The 23,991-nt window shown below is 46.6% G+C and overlaps 1 protein-coding gene across 1 annotated transcript in view; it reads right to left on the reverse strand.

Annotated features, from left to right (window-relative positions):
* ROCK1 (Rho associated coiled-coil containing protein kinase 1) overlaps positions 1-23,991 on the reverse strand; it is a 1,374,854-nt gene that overhangs the window by 270,136 nt on the left and 1,080,727 nt on the right. Inside the window, exon 24 of the mRNA XM_069219991.1 lies at positions 12,169-12,262. Coding sequence (XP_069076092.1) covers positions 12,169-12,262 — 94 coding nt within the window. The remainder of the gene's footprint in view (positions 1-12,168; positions 12,263-23,991) is intronic.

Raw genomic sequence — 23,991 nt, forward strand, 5'->3', positions numbered from 1 at the left:
AATTAAATCTATTCTTAGCTGCCATCTTTATTTGGGAGGGTCTGTTTCACCTATCTCATTCCGTTCTTTCCTTTACTTTGTTTACTCACAATGTTTTCTTTCTCCCCACCTTCTATTTCAAGTTCTTAAAATCCACACATTAACAGTTTCACTCTTTCTTTCAACTGTTTATTTCTACTCCTCTCCTTTTTTTTTTTTTATTATTATTATTTTTTTTTAATTTCCCTCTTCCTGCCTCCTCTTTCAAACTCGCAAAAACTTGGGTATGTCTTTCCTTGTTTCGTTCCTCTTTTTCACTAGGCTTTCATAATTTCACTATTTGTTTCTCCTCCCTTCATTCTTTTTTTGTCTTTAGTTTGCTCTTTCTTTTAACTCCGTATGAGTCTTTTCACTTTTTTTATAGATCTTTCTTCCTTCCTTTGATCTTTATCTGTCAATTCAAGTTTTACTATAAATCCCTTTTTTCCCCACCTGTATGTGAAAGTCACAAGTTACTTGTTGGGAACCGAAGTGTCAAAATGGTATTCTCATTCAGTGTCCGTGGGAAATTTATCAGTACATACATGCCCAGGTTCTTTCACTGCTTTCTCTCTCTCACAATCTCTCTTTTATTCCTCTGTTCATTTTTCTCTTTCTTTTCACACTTCTTTCTATATTTTTTTCCTTATCTTTTGTTCGCTAGTTCCTTCCCTTTTTTCTCGTCTCACTCGTTTGCTTGATTTCTTCTCATAGTTTTTTCATTTTCTCGTTCTTTTTTTCCTTTCTTTTATTACTTTGCAACCCCTTCTTTCTTCCTTTTGTCTGTTTTGCTTCTCTTTTTCTGCCCCATCAGCTTTCTCTCCTGAGGCCTAGTTATCAATGGAGCAACAGGTGCAGTGGCACCGGGGCCCAGAGACCTACAGACCTCACTCAACTCTAATTACTGCTTTATTTTCCTACTGAAATTCCAGTCAACCATTTTCCTTTCTTACTCCAGGGCCTATGAAACCATTATATACCACTTGTCCTCCCAATCTTTACTCCCGACTCCCTCTTTCCTTTCACCCTCCAATGCATCCCAAATTATATTTTTGTTATGATGTTTTGAGCATTACATTGTAATAACAAAAGTTTATTTCTGATGAAAGTTTTTATGATAACTGTATATGTTTTAAGATAGAGGAAGAAGGTAAATGGAAGTGCTTTAGTTCAATTCTGGGGCAGTGGAATTATTTGGCGGGAAAATACGAAATTATAATGCAAAGCTGACCAATTTATGTGGCAATAAAAGAACAGTTATGAATTTACAATGCTATTAGCTCTAACTGAAGAAAATGTGAGACCTAATGCATTGCAAATGCTTGTTTTAGATGCAGCTTTGACTGAAATGCACTGGGTTCCTGCTAACAAGGCCTCCAGTGCCAGTGTTCCTTCCCTAAAACAAAACACCAGGTCACTTGATTCCCAAGTTAACAGGCCCTTCAGCCACCTGTATGTCGCCAGTAAATAGTACCCCTGGTACCTAGGCCATGGGTACTAAAGCGGGCCCTCAAAGCTGCAGCACAACTTGTGCCACTCTGATGGAGCCAGCACTAACCTTATGCAGACTGTGTGACAAGGTGCTTCCAAAATTGAAAACACAACACGGCACACCGCCTGGGAGCCATATTCCCCCTAAACACTGCATGCAATATATGTACATCACCCCTCTAGCAGGCCTTACAGCCCTAAGGCAGGGTGCATTACTTTACATGTAAGGGCATATCTGCATGAGCCGATATGCCCCTGCTATGTCTCTGTCGCTTCTCAGACATAGTAAGTGACCAGGGAAGCCATTTTAAATGCATATGCTTGACACTGGTCACTACAAGTTCCCCAGCTATATGATGGCTCTATTGAATCCTGGGATGTTTGGTCTCTAACATCTCAGAATAATAAACCCTCACTGACCCCAGTGAGGGATGTATTAAAAATGCACACAGAGGGCAACTTAGAGGTGCCTCCTGAAAACCTACCAACTATTAGTGTGTTGACTAACGGGTCCTGACCAGTTCAGCCACCACAGACTTTTTTTTTGACTCCCCAAAGTCAGAGCTAGCACTCCTGAGAGCCTGAGACAAAAGCCCACACTGGGAGAAGGTGTGACCTCCTCTCCCAGACAGGATGGACAATCCAGGGTGAGGAGCTTCAAAGGCCAGCCAGGTGTCTTCAGATGGCATATGTCCTGACCCCACTTTTGGCAGCAGCACCGGCGGGAAAATGAGTAAATTTAGGGAAGTGCGCACTTAATGCCAGTCCCACCCCTAAGGTGGATGAGCTGAAATGGACACTACTTTTCAAATTCCTCCAGCGTGGTTGGAAGGAATTATGCCTCTAGGGTTATGACCACTTCCCCCAGGAAGTGGTCATAAGCCAGGTGTAGTCATCTTAAGGGTGATCTGCCCATTGGCTACCACCTGGCACTCCCTGTAATGCCCCTAAATTGAGTATGTAGGTGGCACCCCTAAAATGTAGAACTCAGATTTCGACAACATAAGAAGACCCAGGCAAAGAAGAGTTGCAACCGCAGAAGGGAGAAAAAAAGAAGCAGCTGACCTGGACCCAGACCCTTAGGCCTGCCTTCTGACCTCGAAGGATCCTGCACAAGAAGCCAACTAGTCCAGCCTTCAATAAAGACTCAAGCCTTCCGTGGGAAGTGGACTTGCCCCTCCACAAGCAACTCCAAACAAAAGACACTGCAGCTGCTGGAGCCCTGGAAACCCAACACCAGAAGTGACCACTGCACCCGACATCCACGACTTGAGAAGCCAACAGACGGTGCCAACACGGGTCCCCAGCTGCCCAGAGACTGAGTCCAGCGTGGTCTCACCCATCTTGGACTCTCCTGAGATTCCTGCAGCCGCTGCACGCAGGCCCCCTCTCCCACAGGCTTGTGGGGAGAGAAAATACAACATCTCTAGCAACCACTGCACCTGTGACCTCCGACCCCAGCTGAGGTGGGTCACTGATGCCAACGATGTCCCCTGGTTCCAAAGAGCTCGAGTCCACCCTGGGTCCACCCCTGCTGGACTCCCCCACAATGCCTGCAGCCTCAAAACACAGGACCCACCCCCAACCGCGAGTGCTCCCAGATGTGAAAACCCTATGCCTAAAGACAGCGCTGCATCCGTCGCCTCTAGGCAAAAGAGAAGAGGACCAAAGGTGCATCTATGTCCCGAGCACCCCGAGTTTACTACCTACCTGTTTGTTGAAACCTGAGTGGATTCCTGGCAAGGCCCTGCAGCCTGTCTTTGCGAGGACCACACTCTCATAGGAAACCACTGGGCAACCAATGCCTTACTGCACCTGGCCTCCCTAGTGCCATTCAGTGTAACCTGTTGGTGTGGTTCTCATCAGTTCCCAGTACTTAGCTTAAGTTCCCAAGACTGACTAAGTCGTTGGTAACACAAAACACACCCTCAGCAGCACAGGGGCGGCTGGATGCAGTGTGCAAAGTAGGCGTTGGGTTTGCTATAGGAAGCAAAGGTGGGACCAGGGAGTCACTTAGGCGATGCAGGCAGGGCACGGGGGGCTTCTTGGGCCAGCCACTGACTTAACTAGGAAGAGGGCCGTCTGCTGGTCAGTCCTGCACTGGAAGGTGGTTCCTCTCAGTCCTGGGGCCTGCGGGTGCAGTGCTTGGTCCAGGTGTCAGGTTCCTTTTACCAGGCAGTAGCGGTCAGGGGGAGCCTCTGGATCCTCTCTGCAGGTGTCGCTGTGAGGATGCAGGGGGGTCGACTCATGTTACTCATTTCGTCGAAGTCACCTGGGAGCCCTCTCTGCGGTGTTTGTTCTCTGGAGCTCGAGCCAGGGGCGTCGGGTGCAGAGTGAGAAGTCTCATGCTTCCGGCAGGAAAGGATAATTATTTCAAAGTTGCTAAAAAGTTGCAAAGTTGTTGCTATTTTTGAACAGTGCTGCTGTTCTTGGGAGTTTCTTGGTCCTTCGGGCTCAGGGCAGTCCTCAGAGGTTGCTGGTCCCTGTCGGATGCGTCGCTGTGCAGGTTCTTTGAGTCTGGAGACAGGCTGGTAGGGCTGGGGCCAAGTCAGTTGATGTCTCCGTTGTCTCTGTGGGGCTTTCAGATCAGCAGTTCTCCTTTTTTCAGGCTGCAGGAATCTGATTTCCTGGGTACAGGGTCGCCCCTAAATACTAAATTTAGGGGTGTGTTTAGGTCTAAGGGGCAGTAGCCAATGGCTACTTTCCTGGATGGTGGATACACCATCATTGGTGCCCAAAGGGGGCGGGGGGGGGAGGGGGGACACCCCTAATCCTATTGGGGGAATCCTCCAATCTCAAGATGGAGGATTTCTAAAGGCAGGAGTCATCTCAGCTCAGGGCACCTTAGGGGCTGTCCTGACTGGTGGGTGGCTTCTCCTTGTTTTCCTCATTATATTCTCCAGTCTTGCCACCAAAAGTGGGGGCAGCGGCCGGAGGAGCGGGCATCTCCCCTAGCTGGGATGCCCTGGGGTGCTGTAAGAAAAGGCATGAGCCTTTGAGGCTCATCGCCAGGTGTGACAGTTCTCGCAAGGGGAGGTGAGAAGCACCTCCATCCAGTACAGGCTTTGTTCCTGGTCACAAAGTGACAAAGGCACTCACCCCATGTGACCAGAAACTCGTCTGGTTGTGGCAGGCTAGCAGAAACTGGTCAGCCTAGCAATAGGAGTCGGACTGGTATTCAGTGGTAATCTCTAAGATGCCCTCTGGGTGTGTTTTACAATAAATCCCACACTGGCATCAGTGTGCATTTATTGTGCTGGGAAGTTTGATACCGAACTTCCCAGATTTCAGTGTAGCCATTATGGAACTGTGGAGGTTGTATTTGACAAACTCCCAGACCATTTACTCTTTATTGCTAGCCTGCACTTACAATGTCTAAGGGTTAGCTTAGACACTGTAAAGGCATAGTGCTCACGCACGTATGTCCACACCTGTGGCATAGTGTACCCTGCCTTACGGCTGTAAGGCCTGCTAGAGGGGTGACTTACCTATTCCACAGGCAGTGTGAGGTGGGCATGGCACTCTGAGGGGAGTGCCATGTTGACTTAGTCATTTTCTCCCCACCAGCACACACAAGCTGTGGGGCAGTGTGCATGTGCTGAGTGAGGGGTCCCCAGGGTGGCGTAAGACATGCGGCAGTGCTTAGAGACCTTCACTGGCAACAGGGCCCTTGGTACCAGGGGGTACTATTTACAAGGGACTTATCTGAGTGCCAGGGCTGTCTCAATTGTGGGAACAAAGGTACAGTGTAGGGAAAGAACACTGGTGCTGTGGCCTGGTTAGCAGGGTCCCAGCACACTTTCAATCATAACTGGCATCAACAGAAGGCAAACAGTCAGGGGGTGACCATGCCAAGGAAGTCATTTCCTTACACCCATACTAGCACAAATAGAGCATTAGTCGTATCTACTTTTGCCTCTGCAATACCAATTGGGGATCCACTGGACTCTCTGCACAGTGTACTTCATTTTAATGCACTATGTAGAGAGTCAGCTTCCTACATTGTGTAATGCCATTTTTGGACTCTTGATCTAGCGGAGCTGTAGGAAAAGTGAGAGGTTTCAGCTTTGCTAATGGATTGACCAAGCGCTACAGGGAAGGATGATTTGACAGGAACTGAATATCAGAAAGTGATACATCTGAATTAATGCGACAATGACAACTGAGAAACCACAATGGAGGAAACCAAAATCATGGACAACCAATTTTAAGGAAGGTCAATTTTTCAGAAGTAACAGAAAAGTAAACATTTAAAAAAAAGATAATATTAAGGAAAAATGACATTAAACTTGGGTGGTGTTTAGGTCTACTGGGAGGTTTTTGGAAGCAGGAAAGGGTAATGTTTAAGGATGAGAGGGGTGTTGAGGGGCTTTTAGGGCCAGAAACAGGTGAGCTCATGCACAGACTTTTTTTTTTTTTACGGTTCAGGGATGGAAAGAGTTTAGGGATGGTGGAGGTGTTTAGGTATCAGGAATAGGTGGAGATCAGGTGTGGGGAGAGGGTTTTATGGTTCACAGATGAGTGGAGTTTATGGGTGGTGACCTGTTTTAAGATTTCTGGGATGGGTGGAGCGTAGGGATAGTCAGGGGCTTTTAGGGTTCATGGAGTTATGGGCCCGTAGAGTTTTGGAGAGGTGAAGAGTTTGAGGGTGCAGGACTAGGTGGAGTTTAGGGTGGTGAGGGGTTTTAGACATTTAGGGATGGGATGCAGAAAGTTTTGTGTAAGTGTTCATGGATGGGAAGCATTTAGGGGTAGGGAGGTGTTTTTAGGGGCCATGGGTGGGTTCAAGGATGGTCACTTTTTTTTAGGGTTTAGGGATGGATGGCGTTTAGGGTGGTGAGGGATTTAAGAGGTCAGAGATAGGTGGGGTATAGGCGTAGAAAGGAGGTTTTAGAATTCAGGAATGGATGGAGTTTAAAAATAGTGAGGACTTTTAGGGTTTGTGGATGGCTGAGTGTGGGGATAGAAAAGGCTTTTAGGGTTCAAGGATGAGTAGTTTAGAGGTCAGTGATGGGTGTACTTTAAGCATAGTAAGGGGCTTTTATGTTTCTGGGCTGGGTGGAGTTTAGGGGTGAATAGGGCTTTCATGGCTGGCTGGAGTTTAGTTGGTGTGAGGGGTGCTTAGATGGCAGGGATGGATGTTGTTTAGGGGTTGTGATGGGTCGGGTGGATGGTGTTTAGGGGAGTAAGGAGTTGGCAAATTAAAAGCATGCAAAACAATTGTTTGACAATGTAAAAGTTAAAATCTGAAATGAGACCCCCTAAAGAAAAGCACTAAAATAAGTATCTAAGAAAAACTGTTTAGGAAAGTAAAACCTGCAACCACTGGATTCACACCTTACAAAATAAGCATGCAAATCCAACTTAGAACAAAAAGACATCCTATGAATAGATTTCTATTGAATGGTAAATTCCATTCATTCTGAAAATTTCACAGCATATTCCTCACCATAGAACAATCCCACGCCCCCGACAGGATCCAGATTGTCAAAGAGCAAACAACTCCATGATGGGCTCACACAACTACAGAAATGACATTCCAGAACCGTATATAGGCACTAACCCTGTGCATAAAAGTACATTTTGTGCAATGGGGAATCAGCTGTGCGAGTATCCACCGGAAAAAGCATTACAAAGCCAACTAACTTGTTCTTCGGGTGGATAACTGTAACCACAGATTCTTCTCCTTTAGAAAAGATACTATTGCAATATCTTCCAATGGTCTTGGGGTGGACTCAGACTAAAAGACCCTCGAGAATAGAGTGGGCAAAGTGACCTTCCCACTGGACACAACTGTCACAGCATTAGTTTTTCATGAATATATGCACCAACACCCAGGTCGCTGCCTGACAACTGCCAAGAACAGGAACCCCTTGGACCACAGCCATTGTAGTGGCCTTGGCTCTGGTGGAATGGGCCTGCAAGCTTTCATGGGGCTGCTTCTTGGCTAATAAGTAGTAGAGATTTATAAAGGGTACTAATCACCTTGAAAGGGTCCACTTCTACAGACTTGCCCTTCTGTGCTACCAGAAAATCCCACATAGAGCTGGTCATCCATGCGATGGATGTTTGAATGGTTGATGCAAAAGCTCAGTGCCCCCCTTACGGTAAAGGCAGTGAAGTCTCTCTTCCACATTTATATGGATGAGGCAGGGGAAAAAAAATCAGATTGATCACCTGGCCAACATGTAATGGAGTCAAACCTTTAGGAGGAAAGAAAATCAGGTTTCCAGTACTGATTTGCCAAGATAAAATGTGGTGAATGTAGGAGAGTGGTCTGGGGTGTGGTGAGTACCTATGGTACTTACACCTTATACCAGGTCCAGCTATCCCTTATTAGTGTAGTGTAGGCAGTGTCTAGAAGCCAGGCTCTCTAGAGGTAGCTGTGTATGAGCAACCAAGGCTTATCTAGGAGACAGGCAAAGCTCACGCAACACCACTGTAGTCACACAGTACTCACACACATGAAAGAAAATACTCAGTGTGACAAAAATAAAGGTACTTTATTTTGGCGACACAAATACTAAAAATACCATAGAGACTATACTCCCTTAGGAGGTAAGTAATACACAAATTATATACACTGGAATGCAGAAATAGGCAGAAAAAGTTAGAAAACAGTGCAATTAGTGAAAATCTGGAGCTGGGAGTAATAGAGAAGCCCAAAGGTAAATACCACAACCCATCCTGGTGACCAGGAAAGCAGGAGTAAATCACAGTTACTGTCCCGGAAAACACACAGAAACGAGAAGAAGAATTATGAAAAACACAAAAGAGACAGCCAGACCCCAACAGTGGATTCCTGGACAACACCACCTGTGGAAGAAGGGGACCAAGTCCAAGAAGCACTGAAGAGTCCAGGAAGAGCAGGAGACCCTCCTAACCCTGACAAAGGTACAAAAGGAGAACCACCAGTGGAGAAGAAAAGTCAGCACTGCACCCAAGAAGACAAAATCGGGTTCCTGGAGGGTGCAAGTTATGTCCCACGCTGGATGGAGATTTGCAGTTGGGTTTGCGTCGAAGTCCACCAACAAGCCTTGGTACAAGCAAAGCTCACGGTTGGTGGAAAATGGCACTACCCGGGACCAAGAGGACTCTATCGGGGGGGGGTGGGAATGGGGCAGGGGGGGGAGTCAGAGGAGACCCTCAGCGACGCAGAGAGCCCACAGAACACCAGGCAGTGCACACAGGAGTCCCACAGTACAGGGACAAGAAAGTTGCAGAAGAGGCCCATGCAGCACTACGACAAAGGCTCCCACGCCACTGAAGAACCACTCAGGAAGCTAGGCGTCGCATGATAGAGTGCTGGGGGCCGGAGCTCCAAGATAAACATAAGACTTGGAGGAAGGATGCCAACAAGCCTTGGCAGCTGCAAAAGCTGTGGTGCACGGGGGTACTGTCTTGCGTGGGGAGGCAGGCAGGCTCTTACCTCCACCAAAGTGGGACAGCTGGAAGAGAGGACCGTCGGGACCACTTCAGTCCACCACCCGTGATGCACAATCCACAGAGCTTAGCAGGAGAGGTAATCACGCAGCTGGTCGTCATCGCAGTTGGAGCCTGTAGAAACAGGGGAGTGACTGCTTCATCCCAAGGGAGATTTCTTCTTCCTTCTGATGCAGGCTGAAGACGGGCTGTCTTCAGAGGATGCACAACCAGGAAACTGTTGCAGTTGCTGGCAGGAGCCGGAGATACAATGTTGCAGGAGGTGTCTTTTTTGCAGCTTGTAGGTTCTGGAGGGTCGAGGTGCAGTTTCTTCAGTGAGAAGTCGAAGTGGAGGATGCAGAGGATTCCTGCTGGAGTCCTGCAATTCGAATCTGAGGAACTATCTATAGGAGAGACCCTAAATAGCCCTGAAAGGAGGATTGATCACCTAGCCAGGTAAGCACCTTGTCAGGGGAGGGCTCTGACATCACCTGCTGGCACTGGCCACTCAGATGCTGCAGAGTTCCCTGCAAACCTTGAACCCAACATGGCAAAACACAAGGACCCTCTGGAGGAGCTCTGAGCACCACCCCTGGGGTGGTGGTGGACAAGGGAGTGGTCACTCCCCTTTCCTTTGTCCAGTTTCGCACCAGAGGAGGGGGTCCCTGAACCGGTTTAGACTGGTTTATGCAAGGAGGACACCAAATGTGCCCTTCGAAGCATTTCCAGTGACTGGGGGAGGCTACCCCTCCCCAGCCTGTAACGCCTATTTCCAAAGGGAGAGGGTGTAACACCCCTCTCCCAAAGGGAATCCTTTGTTCTGCTTTCCTGGGCTCGAGCTTTTCAAGCAACAGGAGGGCAGAAACCTGTCTGAGGTGGCAGTAGCTGGGGCTGCCTGGGAAAACCTCAGAAGACTTGCATGGCAATACTGGGGGTCCTCTAAGGAGCCCCCAGAGTGCATAGAATCATACAGCCAATGCTTGGAAAAGCCTTGGGGTATGATTCAAACATGTTTCATACCAAACATGCCTATGTTCGGAGTTACCATTATGTAGCTGGGCATAGGTTGTGGCCTATGTACAGGACTCACATAAAATGGCGCCCGCACTTACAAAGTCCGGGAAAATGGGCCTGGAGTTCATGTGGGCACCTCTTCTAGTGCAGGGGTGCCCTCACACACAGGTACTTTGTACCCTGCCGCCAGGGCTGGGGGCCCTGCTCTAGGGGTGACTTATAAGTGACCTGGTGCAGTGAAAATGGCAGTGAAAGGGTGCTTGCACCTTTTCACACAGGCTGCAATGGCAGTTCTGCAGAAGCCTTTGCATGGACTCCCTATGAGTGGCAAAATATATGCTGCAGCCCAAAGGGATCCTCTGGAACCCCAATGCCCTGGGTACCATATATTAGTGAGTTATAAGGGGGCACCAGTATGCCAACTGTGGGTGAAATACAGACTTTTGGGAGAGAGGGCATAATCACTGGGGTCCTGGTTAGCAGGATCCCAGTGAACACTGTCAAACACACTGAGATCAGGCAGAAACTGGGGGTAACCATGCCAAGAAAGAGGGTACTTTCCTACAGTGTAGAGATGCTGCAATGAAAGTGCCTGCAGTTCATTCACACTGTGTACAGGAATAATTGCAAGCAAAGAGGAAGAGACTTCAGATGCTGAAGGAAATGTTTTGCACATGTTTGAAGAGCATGCACATGAGAAGAGACAAACCAAAGTTTAGGTCCCACTGAGGCATAATAAACATCTTTGAGGGGAGGGGGGGGGGGGGGGGGGGAGGAGGAAACATGAATCAAATCTCTTATTTAACACATTGCAACCTGTGAGAAAGATGGTTTGTAATTTAAGTACACAAATGCCTAATGGTTTTGAAAACCTGTCACAGTGCAGACCGTAAGGCCTTGTTGGGCTAACGAAAGAACAAATAAAATAACATTACAAAGTTTGGCTTGCAAGGGGGTTGGTGTAACATGCACCACACCAAGCAAGAAACAAAATAGTCTCAGCACTCAGAGTAAATTGACTCTATTGAAGGGTGCCCTGGCAGCAGGGATGTAATCAGCTACCCTAGTTGGCAAATCAATGCATTTAGCTGGTCATTCTGCACACATTAAGGACCTCCACCCCACAAATCCATGCTTGTTGCAGTACTACCTGAGGGTTGTAATGTCCATGAGGAACTCTACTCGCCTCCCCTTGATGTATGGTTAAGCTTCTAAGGTGAGCTGGATCGACAGAAGCTCTAAAAGGATGATGTGGAGCTCTCTCTCCACTGAAGACCAGAGGCCTCTAATAGCCACCTCTTCCAGATGACTCCCCTCGCCCCAACCCAGCAGCAATGCACATGTCACCAAAGTGAACTTTGGTGGGGAACAAAGTGGCAACTTCAGGACAGGTTGACATCTGCCTGCCACCATTGCAAATCATGTGCCATCTCCTTCAAGACCTAAATGGAGTCAGAAAGGCAGCCCTGATGTGAGGCCTATTATTGGGACTTCAGGGTCTACTGTAGGGTTTGCATGTGCCACATGTTCTTGGAGATGAGGAGGTTACATGACAAACTAAAGTGGCTTCTGGGGCTCCGCAGCAGCCTCAACTGGAGGATCATGATGTGATTTGATAGTGCCAGAGAGCTATTGCTAGGGGGGATTTTTTTCCAGATACTTGAAGGTGCATACACTGAAGATGAGTATTCTGTGGTAGGAAGGATCCATCAGAAACCAAGATTTATCCACACAGGGGAACTAAGATCGCTTGAAGAAATGTATGTTTTTTTCAGGTAGTATTTGAAAACATTACAGGAAGGGAATTATTTGCGGAGACAAGGTGTAGTCAAGATAAAAGCATACAGATAGGTGAAAACTGGATGACTGTTCACTTAAAAAGGGACAAAGTAAACACGTGGATCAGGTGCTCCAAACTGCTTGGTGCATTACAGGTATCACTTGAACACAAAATGTGAGTTTTCTGAAGCAAAAACTGCAAGGCAGCATTGGAGAGAACAGAAATTTACTAAAAGGAAAACCGCAAAGCTGGAACAGTTCCCCAGTTCTTGAGTATGTATGAGGAGGAATGAGCACAGCTCGACCACTAGGTGGTCCAGTATCTGCTGTGTGAAACTTAGAAAAATGTAATAGAAGTAAATGGATTCATGTACAACAGAAACATTAAAATCTCAAATACCGTGAACTTAAATGAGAATAACTCGCCAACATTACCAAATTTACCTTCTTCAGCTTTTCTTGCCTTTTCAAGAAGCAGTACATTTTCTTTTCTTAGTGTTTGAACATCTTTGGTTAACATACTAGTTGTTTCCTCCAGCTAAGTATGGGCAAAGAAAAACAACAGCTTTACTAAACTCAATATTACTGTGTATCATATGCCAACATTTAATATTGAGCCATTTAAAAAAGGTTAGTATTATCAATATTTATGTTAAAAAATATACTTACAGTAAAAAAAACTGCCTACTTCATCAAAGCATAAAAGACTACCTTATTTCTTCACCTTTCCAGTCTTACTTTGATATGTTGATAAAGCAGCGCCAGGGGAAGAACCTACTTTCGCTAGCAATATAAGTCAAGATCCTAGTTTTTAATGCACTGGTGTTGGTGGAGAAGAGAAGAATTGGAAAATATCCATCTGCTATAATTGATGCTTATGCTTGAAATATGTGGTGCACTGCTGAAAACAGAACCCTAATGACGCAAAACACTAGAAGCTGAATGAAGGACCACACCATTTCTAGCTAATGCTTAAAGACCAGAACTTGTAGACGCTTACAAGAAATCTCTGCCAAATACACTCAACATTAGGGGTCGTATTACAGATGTGCCACAGAGGTGCAACAGTCAGGTGCACCACATTTCTGAGCCCTGGGGGTAATGGCGTATTACAGGACAGACTCCAGATGCTTGTGCAAACCCTTCTGACTAATATAGCTGGCGCACAAATAGAGCTGTTGCTGCCGTAAGAGAGCGTTTCCTCATTTCCTCCCTATGTTTCCTAGTTTCCAATAGCAAAGTGTATAATATTTTTTAGTAGGAAAAATAAAGTGATATTATGAGAATCACTAATGTATGAAAATGCCAATGTAAATGATATTTAGGTACTGTTAAACCGGCGATATCAACCCTGTGAACTATTTATGTTATAATGTAAAAATGGTGGTGAAGTAATTGTTTTTTGAAGTCCAAAAACACCAACATCTTTAAGAGTTCCACTACGGTTCTTGAAACTTAAATGAAACTTGTCAATCACTCTTCTTTTCAGTGTTTAGCTACAGACATCTTTATATATCTGGTGTGACAGATAATAAGAATACAGAGCCACAGGGTATCATCAGACAATTACACTACTCCACTAACTTTACATTATGGGGTTAGTGATGTGGTGGATAATGTACTCCTTACAGTTGTTTCTACTTTACAATTTCCCAGGCACAGTGTAACAGCTCTTCTTTGCGCTAACTATGTATTTTGCAGGCATATATTCCTTAGAAGTTGGTATGTGGGGTGAATGGATTCTAAGCTGGACTTATGCTCCTCCTTTGTGAGACAGTTATCACACTAATGTAATTCAGGTGCTTTTTAGAGATGAAGCTCAGAAATTTTGCGATCAACTATTTTCAGGTTGGTGTTAAATAGCATTTCTTTATGAGAGAAGAATTCTTCCATGCTCTCAGATCTCTACTGCTAGGAAAAACACCAGGGCTGGATTGCCTCCCGGCCAACTTTCCTAGAATGTTCTTCCCTGAGCTGGGTGACCCCTGGACCAGGCTATTAACTTTTTTACTCACACTAGGGGTCTTACATCCTCCATGGCTGCGGCGGAGCTCTCTCTTATCTCCAAACCGGGAAAGGTTTGTACACTCTGCGCCTCCTACCGCCCCATAACACTTTTAAATATTGACACCAAACTTTACACTAAGGTCCTGGCCACTAAACGACCGCTATCAGCCTGGCCTGGTCAATCCTGATCAGATGCGGTTTGTTTGTAAGTGTGAGGAGGCTGACAATGCGTGCAAGGAGGCACACTTTGTGGAAAAGGTACAGTGCCATCTGATCTTGGCTTGCCTTCTCTCGCATGATGTGGAGAAGGCCTTTGACAGAATGAACTGGGCCTTCCTCTGTTCTGTCCTGCAGAAAATTGGGTTGGGCCCCACAATGGTCTCCAAGATTATGGCCTCCTACACGGCACCAGTGGATACGGTCTGGGTTGACTGCTGCCTCTTGGACAGCTTCCTTTTGCCCTAGCAATTGAACTATTAATATTATTCGACACACAGAGAACACAGAAGGAATCCCTTTAGGGGAGGTGATGCATAAGGTTAATCTCTTTGCGGATGATCTGGTCCTCACTTTAACATGCCCTTCCCACTTCACTCCCAGCAGTGATCTCATGCCTCAAATCCCTTGCTGCCACCTCGGGTTTCAACAAATCCAGCCTTTTAAACCTGACGACATTGAAAACTGAGGTCCCAGGGTTACAGAAGGTGGCACCCTTTCATTGGTCATCGGGATCAACCAGCTAACTAGGACTCAATCTGACACCCACGCTTTCCACTTGGACGGCTGCTAATTAGCCTCCAATTCCCCACGTAATTGGGGTGGACCTTCAGCGCCTGAAATCCCTTTATACCACATGGTTGGTACAGGTAAATGTGGCTAAAACAAACATCCTTCCCCAAGTATTATACTTATTTCTGTCTCTCTCTACACCGATTCAGCATATGGAATGGGAATAGGCCCCACATTTCTAATACACCCGGATGCTGGCTATGGACTGGGGAGGCCTGGTATGCCCTAACCTTACTGAGTATTTCTGGGCAGCGCATTTACGATTCATCTCAGTATGCATGGCCCAGGAAAGTGAATGCCACTGGTTCCACACGGATAGGGCAAGGCGTGCCGATGGCTATAAGACATGGCTTGGCTGCCTAGACATGCTTGGCTATGCAGTGTGTACGCAGCTACATCGACTAAGCCTGTTGTAGGGATCTGGGACAAAGTAGCTCTAAAGAAGGGGCTGACCACCTTCCCCTCAACTAACACCCCAAGTTCCCGCAATCCAGACTCCCCCCCCCGCCCTGTCACCCCAAGCTTTCAGAGACTGGACAAACAAAGATTGTAGGACATTACAAGATCTATTCTATGGCCTCAACTGAAAACCTTTCAGCAATGTAAGCTGGAGTACCATCTCCCTAAATCGGTTAGAATGCAATATCTCCAGTTGAGGTATTGGGCACTACACCTTTCTCTCTACCCTGAGGTCATTCGACCATGAACCACATTTGAAAAACTTAGTTAGAACTTATGATGGCTACCCGGGTCTCATAACTAACACTTACCTAACACTTCAACACACAATTCCCCTTGGCACGCACCCATACCAAACATACTGGAATTCTGCTAAAGCCTCTGAGGAAATAACGTCTAAGCAGTGGGATGCCCTGTGGCATCATATTCCCAAAACGTGCCATAGTCTGGCTTTGTTGGAAATTGCCTATAATCTAATGTATCAATGGTATTAGACACCTTCCTGCCTATTGGCCATGTACCCTGGCGCATCGGCCCTGTGCTGGCGCTGTGGCCTGGAGTTGGGCACCTTCATATATATTTGGTGGACTTGCACCCTCATCAATACCTTCTAGAGGGAAATCTTAAGTCACATAAAAGAAGTGACAGGCTATCCCCTTTGGCAGTGTGCCTCACTGCGATATTGGGACTACTACCTCTGAACCTAACGAACATGACCCATGCCGACTGGATGCTCACAAGCCACATGCTCTAGGCAGCTAGACAACTGATAGGCTTAGCTTGGAAAGAAACAACCACACCCTCATTGGCGCAGTGGATAATATGTTTATGGTATGTGATGGCAATGGAGCAAATCCCAAACAAACTATCAGGAACAGATGCTAAATTTCAAAGAACTTGGCACCCACTCACTCCTTAACTATCACACATAGAATTCACCTGTTTTAACCTGCCTAAACAGAGTACTGGAGGTGTTCCTTTGACGCTCCATGATGGCACTACACATAGCACTACACACACTCCTACCACACATGTTACTTACGTGAGACTTCAGGATGTGTTGGAGTGGACCCCTCCATACTGCACTTCGCTTTCAAACCTGATCAGACCATTGTTCCTTTGCTTTATGTTCTTTTGACTTTGCTGATGTACTTTTCATCTGGTTACGCTCTCTCCTCCCTTTTATCTCCCTCCTTCCCCCCCTTTTTCTGCTGGGGCCTGCTGAACTCATGTCATGATGGAATGACAACAGATTGCCCTTACCCATTCCGTCTCTATATATCTGCTGTTAGATTTGTATGCAGGCTCCTACGACCATAAATTTGTCATAACTGTTTTGTTGCTGTTTACCATGAACTTTGAGACTGATATATTTTCTGTAGTTGTTGAAACTTTCAATAAAGATGCTTTCAATAAAGTGACATTTCTTGTTTGAACCTTTTGTAATGAGAGATGAGCAGAAATGCCATTCTTAGCAGGTTTAATTTCAGGTGGTGATATGTCATCCTGGATGACATTACTATGGCTTCAGAAGAACTTTTTAAATAACGTTTGGTGTCACTGGTGAAGAAGTACACATTTTCCTTTGATGGAGCGCTCTCAGGTGGCTACACTAACCACAAATACCTCACCTTTGGAATATCTTCAGGAACCAGGTTGGATTTAGAAAATTAAGAACAGTGCTCCCGACAAGTGGTGCCATGCAACTCCATTCTGCTCTAAGCATGACAAACTGTGCCACATATAAGAGGAACCCAAGCTCACTGACGTCAGTTTCCTTCATGAAGTCTTGCGCAATCTTAGGTGCAAAGGATATACGCAGATCTAACAAACCAGTGCACAGCTTCCAAAATAGGGTTAAGTTTAGATAGAAAAGCCCACATTAGAAAATGGGGACCTAGGACTGGGGTGCGGAATCTGCGGTTAGAAAGAGTATCAACCACAAAGAAGGTGACCATAGGTAAGTAACTTGTTCTTCTGATGGATACTTCTAACTGCAGATTCCTCACCTTTTAAATAGATAACAGAGCTACCCAAAGTGGAGGATTTGTGGAATGACTCAAATTACATTTCTTACAGGACTGAGCAGGCAAAAGGTCCCTCTCGATGTACCTCACTGCTGAGTAAATGCACTGATGCCTATACAGATGCCTCACAAATATGAATGAAAGTAACTCTACATGCCAAAGCAGCGATAGCTGCTTTGTGTCTGGTGGAATGAGCCTGTAGGCCTTCTAGAGGCTGCAGCTTTGGAAATGCGTAGCTGAACTTAATGCAGAGGACTGTCAATCGAGGTATGGTTAGTTTCTGAGCCACCCTGCCTTTCTTTACACCAGAGAACCCCACACATGGCTCACTGTCCACTGGGTGATCAATGTAAAAACTGAGTGCTCACTTGGGATCCAAAAAATAGAGTCTATGGACATCAACAAAGTCAAAAGAGCATAAAGCAAAAGAACAATGGTCTGATCAAGTTTCAAAGCAAAGTGCAGTATGGAGGGTCAACTCCAACACATCCTGCATGTGCCACCAGGCATAGCTGACGAGCAAGATGAAGGAGCCTAGTAAGCCAGGAAGCCTCATATCCACCGTCACTGAGACCCAGGACAGAAGTTGGAAGATCAGGATCATAGCCTGAACGTTCCGGACTCATTCCAGAGGAAAGGGTCCAAAGAGCACCATATCCAGGGTTGTTCATATGAAGTGGAGTCCTTGCGGAGGAGTCAGGTATGACTTCAGCAGGCTGATTGTTAACACCAATGATGTGAAAAGGCTTGCCGCCTTCTGGAGGTGATCCTTGACGGACTGTGACAAGATAGCCTTTAACAGACAATCTTCAAGTTAGGGCAAAACTGGTACCTCTAACTTCCACAGATGGGCAGCGACCACTGCAAGCACCTTTCTGAACACATGAGGGGCACTAGAGAGGCGGAAAGGGAGCACAGCCAGTGAAAGTATTTATGGCTCACCTTGCACTGCAGGCAGTACCTAAGGGCCTTCAGGACGAGGATGTGAAACTAAGCGTTCTACAGCTCTAATGCCACCATCCAGTCGTCAGGATTCAAGGCAGGTAGAACTACAGCAAGGGTGAGGATCTTGAATTGTAAAGACTAAGGATAGGGCAGAAATCTCAAGAGAATAACACTGAGTTCTTACTTCTGGGACAGGTAACCTCCCCTACGACACCTTTTGCCAAAAGAACTTGCACCTTATAGCATTAAACATCCACGAAGTGCCCCTGCAGGTGTGGTGGGTTGAAAAGGAATCAAAGGGAGTAGCCCTGTAAGAGAATCTGCAGGACTTATTTGGCAGATGTGATGTTTTACTACCCTGTAGGAAGTGGATGGCTTTATGCCGCTAAGGGCACACTACAGCAGCTTTGCTGTCATTGCCGGGAATGGCAGACGATTGGGAGTAATGCTGTCCCTGATGGCCGTTTGGACAGCCTTTTGCATGGGCAGCTGTAGCTTGCACTATAGATTCAACAGGCTCATGGCATATCTCCTAAAAGGGCAAAAGTGTTTTGGGGTTGCCAGACTGGAGCTAAAAACCCAGAGAACATGCTGTGGTTTGGCTTACTTTAAACTTGTCCACAGCCAAGTCTGCATTTTCACCAAACAGGTGGGAGTCATCGAAAGGCATTTCCATTAAGGATGCCTAGACGTACCCCGCAAAGCCAGTGGGCCTCATCAACCACACTAGTTTCCCATAGCCCTGAATGGTCTGGTATCAATCGGTTATCTAGACCTGAACAGATGAGGAATTTGGCTGAATCAAAGCCATCTTGAATGATTTGGGCTAATGAAGGGCGTAGGTCTTCAGGGACGGCAGGTAACATCTCACCTACCAGTGTGTGGGTGTAAGGCCCCAGTAGAAAGTTTGCATTAAATGACCTCAGCAAGACTGGCTGAGGAGAACATACTCATGCCAAAGTGTCCACTTCGACACTCCCGCAGAAGAATTGGTTGTTAAGTAATTAGGGTTTACTTTGCTGGCTGACGCCTGTACCTCCACGTTTATCAGCGTAGGATGCTGGGTAAAAAAATATGGGTTGCCTTTAGTAGGTCCATGGCGATGGGCAACTTGCTAGTTGAATGGGGAGCCAGAGCATGGCTCAGCACAAGTACCCAACAGTCTTTAAGTAATGCCTTCATTTAAGTACGGTCAAAAGTATGGTTGGTACCTATCCAGACTGCAGTACCTCTGTGAGAATGCTCCTTTTAAACTCAAAAGTCAGAAGGTAATTAACAAGGACCACAGCAGCTCTTAATTACTGTGGTGAAGGAAATACTCTCCCCTGTGTCGCTGCTGTAGGGGGAACAAGCCAACCTAGTGTTTGGTGAGGAGTCCAGCCCACTGCCTTCCTGTAATTCCATGTGCTAATCATCTGAACCATAAGGAGGGACAAGTTCTTCCCCATCCCCTCCATTGCCATCCCAAATGGCTGGCTCTGAATAGAGCCTGAGCTGAAACGCTGGTGCAATGTATGCGCAGATATGCGGTAATGGGAGTGTATTTCAGTGTGATGGGTTCAGTATTAATTGTGGCATGTTAAGATCTGGACATGGCCCTGTTGAGTCAGACAGATTGATGGGATGGGGTCCTTCTCCTTCACCAGTGGCAATAAAACGATCGGCTGATCCCGGTTCAGAACCTGATATGGGTTAGGGGAGTCTAGATAACACCAAGGCTGAACCCTAGGAGTCCAAAGGCACAAGAAAGTGACCTGAAAGTATGGCAAAGATGTGCATCAAGGCCATATAAAAAGCTTCAACTTCATGCAAGGTAGCCAATGGGACCAAGAATACCAGGAGTATTAGTAACAGAGACTAAATCGTCTCCTCAAAGGAGTGGAAGCAAGACCATGAGGTAAGGGTGAAGCACACGCACCTTCTCTGAAGAGTGGTGGGAAGGGGCCAAGTTCTGCTTGGACTTTTGTTTCTTTTTCAACTAACCTAAGGTTTTTGACAGTTAGGAAGATCCGCCTCGGAGACAACTTCCGAAGTGCTGTTGATTTCTACTTGGAATGGGACCGGCGCTGAGAAGTCCGCTGCTTTGTGTTACAGTTCACATCGCAATGCTGAATAGCTTTCAGGTTTTTGGAGGCTTGCCCAGTGTGTGGTGGTCAACCCTTATTAGTGTTACAGTGTCTATGTAGTAAGGGCTCTTTAGTGGTTGCTGTGGTGAGTACCCAAGACTTATCTAGGAGGAGTGTGAAGCACTTGCAATCCCAGTCATCACACTGTAACTTATCACACATGAAAGGAACCAAACAGTGTTGCAAAAATAAAGGTACGTTATTATAGAATACCAAACTAGATTACTATAGGTAAACTCCCTTATGGAGATAAGTATACACAAAATATACACAGGTAAGTATTAGGAAATAGCATAAAATAGCAAGGACCCTAACCATATACTAAAAAAGTCGAATGCAAGATTGGGTGACCCCCAGAGACTATGTAGTAATTAGCCAAGGGCTGAGTTAGAGTGGAACCCACAAGGTAATTATCTAGAAAATCCCCAATGACCTGGAGAGCAGAGATAAGTTACATGGTCATCCCATAGCCTGACATGGGGCAGTAAGCAATGCCCACCCTTATATGGGTGAAGAGCTGGGTTGACAGTGGTGGATGAAGTCCAGCTGCGGAGTCCAGGAGCTGCAGAGGAGTCCCTGACGTCGCCTAGGAGCTGTCCCTCAACAGTCTCCTGTTTGCAGACAAGTCAACGGTCAGGAGGACCACCAACAAGCACAAGCAAATGCAACTGGAGCTGTTGGAGATTTGCAGAGCTGAAGAGGACCAGCAAAGCCCTGGGGACTCAACCCTTGGAGGGGAGTCCGGGCTGACCCTCAGAAGACAGTAGAGCCAGCAGAGCATTCGGAGCCCCCATGAGCAACCCACTGGCAGCAAGCACAGTAAGTGGCAGCCAGGCCCAGGCGGAACACCTGAACAGGAGTTCCACGTTGCTGGTGCAGCAGAGAGGAGATTGTATTTGCACAGATAGAGTTCTGGGGGATGGGGCTACTTCAAGTCTGAAGATCACTCCGAGCAGGCGTTAACAAGTCTTGGTTGCTGCAATAGTCGCAGTGCACAGGGGTTCTCTCTTGGAGGAAGAGGCGAGGACTCACTGTCTCCCAAGCTGGATAGGTGGCAGCGACGACCCAGAGGACGCCTTAGAACCACCACCTGTGTTGAGGAATCTTCGCAGGTCCAGAGGACAGCAGATCCCAGGAGTCGGACGTTGTTGCCCTAGGTGCCTGCAGATGCAAGGCAGTGACTCCTTCAATCCAATGGAGATTCCTTCTTGCTTCTTTGGTGCAGCTGAAGTTTTGCCGACTCCAGAGAACGCAAATCCGTGGAAATGTTGCAAGTTGCTGACAGGAGCACGGAAACAATGCTGCAAGGAGAGGTTGTCTCGGTGTTGCAGTCTTGTTCAATTCCTGTAAAGTCCAGCAGTGGTCCTGGTGGCCAGAAGCAGAAGAGGTATTTACAGAGGAGTCCTGCCGGAATCTTGCATGCCGAATCTGGGGACCTACCCACAAGAGAGCCCCTAAACAGCCCAAAAAGGGGCCTGGCCACTGTGCAAGGAGATCACCTATCAGAGGGGGACACAGACATCTGCTTAACCTGACAAGACCGATTCTCCCAGCGGCCTCTGGAAGACTGGTAGGATGTGATGCTATTAATTGTGTTTGACCAATTACTTTGTGTTTCACCACTGCGCATATTAGTTGCTCAATGTTCACCAGTAGCACATTACATGCTGTGTTCATTTTAGCTGCCTATTGGCTTTAACAGGACATTAGACATTACATTTGGTATTTGGGTTTAGCTGCCTTCTGGCTTTGACATGGCATTAGACATTACATTTGGTATTTAGGTTAGCTGCCTATTGGCTTTAACGTGGAGTCAAGACACTGCAGTTGAGACATTGCAGATGAGCTGTGTTTTTCCAAGCTGTGTTTTTCCACATGATAGACCAAGCTGTGTTTTTCACACCAGACCCTAGCTGATAAGAGCACGCAGATTTTGTGTTTACCTCTCAAACAAGTCTGAGAACGAGTGAGGCTTGGAGAATTGGCCACTCTCCAAGTTTCTTCGGTTCTCACACTGAGTTTGCTTTTAGTGATGGCTCGGGACAACAGCAGAGTTAGATAGAAACTATCTTGACTTCAGACAGGAACGGACATCAGTTGCCTGTCCCCGTTTGGGTAGAAAATCTCTTTCTCGCAGTTGAACAGAGTCACCAACTTGAAGCCCCAGAAAGATGAAGCTGAGTTATAGGCCCTACAGCCCTACCCTACGGTGATGCAATTTTGACTTTTATGCTTTGCTTTGAAGCTATAATATAATCACATGTATTTGCTGTGTACATTGCAACTGAGAAGTACTTTGATATATTTTGCTTTCATTGCTGCGACTACTTTTGAACGTGTGCTTCCAACCTACTAATTTCGTCTCTCAGGAACCTCGTGGTGAAGTAATAATAACAATAATTGTCTTCTTTAAACTAAGAAGTGCATTCCAGAGAGGTTTTGTAAGCTCGGTCGTAAGATAAGAGAAGGAAAGCAGAACATAGAAGCAATACTGGTGGGATCCTCTAAGGATCCCCCACAGTGCATGGGATCATGCCGCCAATACTGGCATCTGTACTGGGTTTATGATTCTGACATGTTTGATACCTAACATGCCTAGGTTCTGAGTTATCATTATGTAACTGGACCACAAGTAGTGACTTATAGCCAGTACATAGCTAAAATGGCTTTCCTGCACTTACGAAGTGGAGGCAATCGGAACTGGAGTCCATAGGGGCACCTCAGCTCTTGAAGGAGTGCCCACACACACGGGGACCTGCACCATGCCCTTACAGCTGAAAGGGCCTACTTAGTGGTGACTTACAGTGACCTGGTGTAGTGACCAGCAGTGGAAGGGTGCATGCACCTTTTCAGGCAAGCTGTAAACGGCAGGCCTGCAGAGACAGTTTGCAAGGGCTCCCATGGGTTATGTGCTGCAGCCCATGGGGGATTCCTTGGTGCAATTAATGCCCTGGGTACCATATACTAGGGACTTACAAGGATACACCTATATGTGGGGTGTAAAGAGTACCAAGACAACCACATTTAGAGGAGAGAGCACAATCACTGGGGTCCTGGTTAGGAAGATCACAGTGAAAACAGCCTAAGCACACTGACAACAGGCAAAAAGTGGGGGCAACCATGCCAGAAAAAGGGACATTCCTACCCATCCTTCCCCCAAACGAAGGACAATAAGACTAACCTTGCCCGGTTGAGTCTTCATTGTCTAAGTGGAAATATCTGGAAAGTCCATCTACATTGGAGTGGTTACACCCAGGTCTATGTTCCAAATACAGTCCATTTCTTGTAGGGAGATGGACCACCTCATCAGTTTAGGATTCTCACCTTTCATTTGCTTAAGCCACAGGAGGGGCTTGTGGTTTGTTTGGACAAGGAAGTGAGAGCCAAACAGGTATGGGCTCAGCTTCTATAAGGCCCAGACCACAGCAAAGGCCTCCCTTTCAAAGGATGACCAACGCTTTTCTCTGGAGGGTCAACCTTCTACTTATCAAAGCAACAGGCTGACCCTGGCACTCTTCGTTAAGTTCAGAAAGCACTGCCCCTGCCCCTACATCTGTAGCATCCATCTGAACAATTAATTGTTTTGGATAGTCAGGGCTTTTTAGAATGGGAGCAGAGCACATTTGCTGTATCGTGTCATCAAAGGCTTTCTGGCAGCTAGCTGTCCAAAAGACTTTCTTGGGCATACTTTTGGATGTGAGGTCACTTAAGGAGGCTGCAATAGAGTCATACAATTGTATGACCCTTTTACAGTATCAAGTCAGGCCTGAGAAGGCTCTGACTTGGGTCTGAGTGGTAGGGGCAACTCAAACCATTATGATTTGGATTTTGCCCTACAAGGGCTGAATTTGGCCTCCGCCTACCAGGTGGCCCAAATAAACCCCTTTCCCTGCCCTATCTGGCATTTGAATGCC

This window comes from Pleurodeles waltl, chromosome 2_2 (genome assembly GCF_031143425.1).
Source record: "Pleurodeles waltl isolate 20211129_DDA chromosome 2_2, aPleWal1.hap1.20221129, whole genome shotgun sequence".
In the NCBI taxonomy this organism is placed as follows: domain Eukaryota; kingdom Metazoa; phylum Chordata; class Amphibia; order Caudata; family Salamandridae; genus Pleurodeles; species Pleurodeles waltl.